The following is a 2268-nucleotide window of genomic DNA, read 5'->3' on the forward strand; positions in this document are numbered from 1 at the left end:
ATAAGAATCAGATTAGCAAGAAAATTATAGCCTTTAATTTCTATGACACAATCCCTATAGATTTTATCAACAAGTAATGATGTACTCCCCGCAATATCTACGTGAAATGGTTGCGCAAGTGCATAGCAAGCAATTTGAAAAGAATGTGCAAATTCATGAGACACAAAAGAATTTGAGGCACCAAAGTCAAATAAGATGTGAGCAGGTCTAGAGTTGACAAGAAATGTACCCATCAAAACATTTGGGTCCTCGCATTCCTTCCCTGTGGTAATATGGAATGCATGACCCTTAGCTTCTGGCACCTCCTCCTTTTTAGTTGGAGTACCCTTTGATTGTTGAACATGAGCTTGACTTCTCACCGGTTGTTAGAAGCTTGACTTCTCGTCATTTGACTAGTAACAGTAGGGCGGAAACGCTTCCTGTGGCCAGCAACACCACAAGCAAAGCATGTAACATTCTTCATCAGACAAACAAACTTCATGTTGCCTACTTCTCCACATCCATAACAGACCACTGATCCTTTTTCTAATCTGCATTCGCCTGTATGATTCTTTCCACAATTTCGACACAATGGAGATTGAAGAGAAAAAGATTGTGACCTACCACGGCCACGAGGGGTATTATGAGTTTGCACTTGTTTACTAGGATCAGTTCGAATAGATTGAGTTACTAGAATACAGGAAATAGGAGTAGTTCGATCAATACGTGGATGCTTCGGAACAGAAAGAGTGGCACCGCATATTTCTAAGTCATGCTCTCGCTTTTGAGCATACTCTACAACTTTATCAAATGATAGAACATCCCGATTAGCCATGAAATCGTGGATTTCATATCGTAGTCCATCCATGAATAATTGAATTTCATCATCTTCAGTTGGAATATACTTTGTAGCAAACCATGTTTTTTGATTGAATTGAGTTTCATAATCAATCACATTCATTCCTCCATGTTTAAGCTCTAGGAATTCTTTCTCCAATCTCCTCCTCATGTCCAGAGGACAATACGTCCCTAGCAAAGGATTTTGGAACATTTCCCAGGATAATTTCTCCTGGTCAAAACCGTTGAGAGCTTCATATATTGCTTCCCACCAGACCAAGGCTTCTCTAATAACCATTGCAGAAGCATAATTAGCCTTGTCTTCATTATCCATACGAGAGATACGAAATACTTTTTCTGTGCTCTAGATCCATGTAAGAAAAACAATGGGATTAAGAACACCTGAAAACTTCGTAGCACCATTACTCTTGAAAATTTTGAATGAAGGATATCTTGTCTCTTCTTTTGAACATTCTCTGGTGACTTTCTCTTTTCCTTTATCACTATTCTTTTTGTGTTCTTCGAGAGTTTGCTTAATAACACCAGTAAGTTTTAAAGGGTTATGGGCATTCTACCACTCCTATGGAGTACATGCAACCCTATAAACCTTGGATCTATGTTTTCTCTATTATACATGCAAATATTCAATATTCCAAGGTTTTGATCTTAACTAGCATAATATGAAGCAACTATACTAGGAAGCCTAGTTAGATGACATACCTTTTGATGGACCTTGAAGTCTTGAACCTTTAAGAGCTTAGTGCCCCAAGTGTTGCACCTCATATGGAATCACACAACACCAAAACAACTTGGAATAACTTGAGAATAGAGATACTTAGGTTCACACTTGAAATCGACCCACTCTTGTTTTCTCACACACTAGTGTCAATTTCATGAACCAAAGACCTCTTTATATAGTGTCGAGGATTAGGGTTACATTCATCTAAACCCTAATACCCATGACCTTTCATTTCCATAGGATCCATGGGTTAAAAACTCCATGGACTATCCATGAAATCTTAGCCGAATCTAAATGAACTTGGCCCAGCATATATATATATATATATATATATATGAGAGTCGATATTTAATTAGTTCCTTTTATTATCACTAAATTAATTCTAAATTAATTCTATTTCAATACTAATTAAATAATACGATTTCATATTAATATATTAGAACTTATAATATATTAATATAAATCACTAGTATCCTTTTCCTCATTTTGTCTATCCAATTGTTTTGATGCCATGCAACCCAAATGGACCATGCCAAACCGGGTCAAGTACATACCAATTACAGTTATGGACTTAGACACTAATCCAACAGTCTCCCACTTGGATAAGTCTTAAACTATTATTGCATATGACTCCAAAACCCGATTTGCAATCGTAGCTCTTAAAGCCGTTGTCGAACTCTAACCTAGTCAATGACTTGTGCATTAGATAAAGG

The 2268-nt window shown here is 36.9% G+C and overlaps 1 protein-coding gene across 1 annotated transcript; it reads right to left on the reverse strand.

Moving 5' to 3' along the window:
• Positions 1-355: 355 nt before the first annotated feature.
• On the reverse strand, positions 356-1150 carry LOC145040215 (uncharacterized). Its single transcript, XM_078988174.1, has one exon. The coding sequence runs from the start codon at positions 1148-1150 to the stop codon at positions 356-358; it is 795 nt and encodes a 264-aa protein (XP_078844300.1).
• Between the last annotated feature and the right edge of the window lie 1118 nt (positions 1151-2268).

The sequence above is a fragment of the Lactuca saligna genome, chromosome 4 (assembly GCF_052625555.1).
Source record: "Lactuca saligna cultivar CGN05327 chromosome 4, ASM5262555v1, whole genome shotgun sequence".
Classification (NCBI taxonomy): Eukaryota; Viridiplantae; Streptophyta; class Magnoliopsida; order Asterales; family Asteraceae; genus Lactuca; species Lactuca saligna.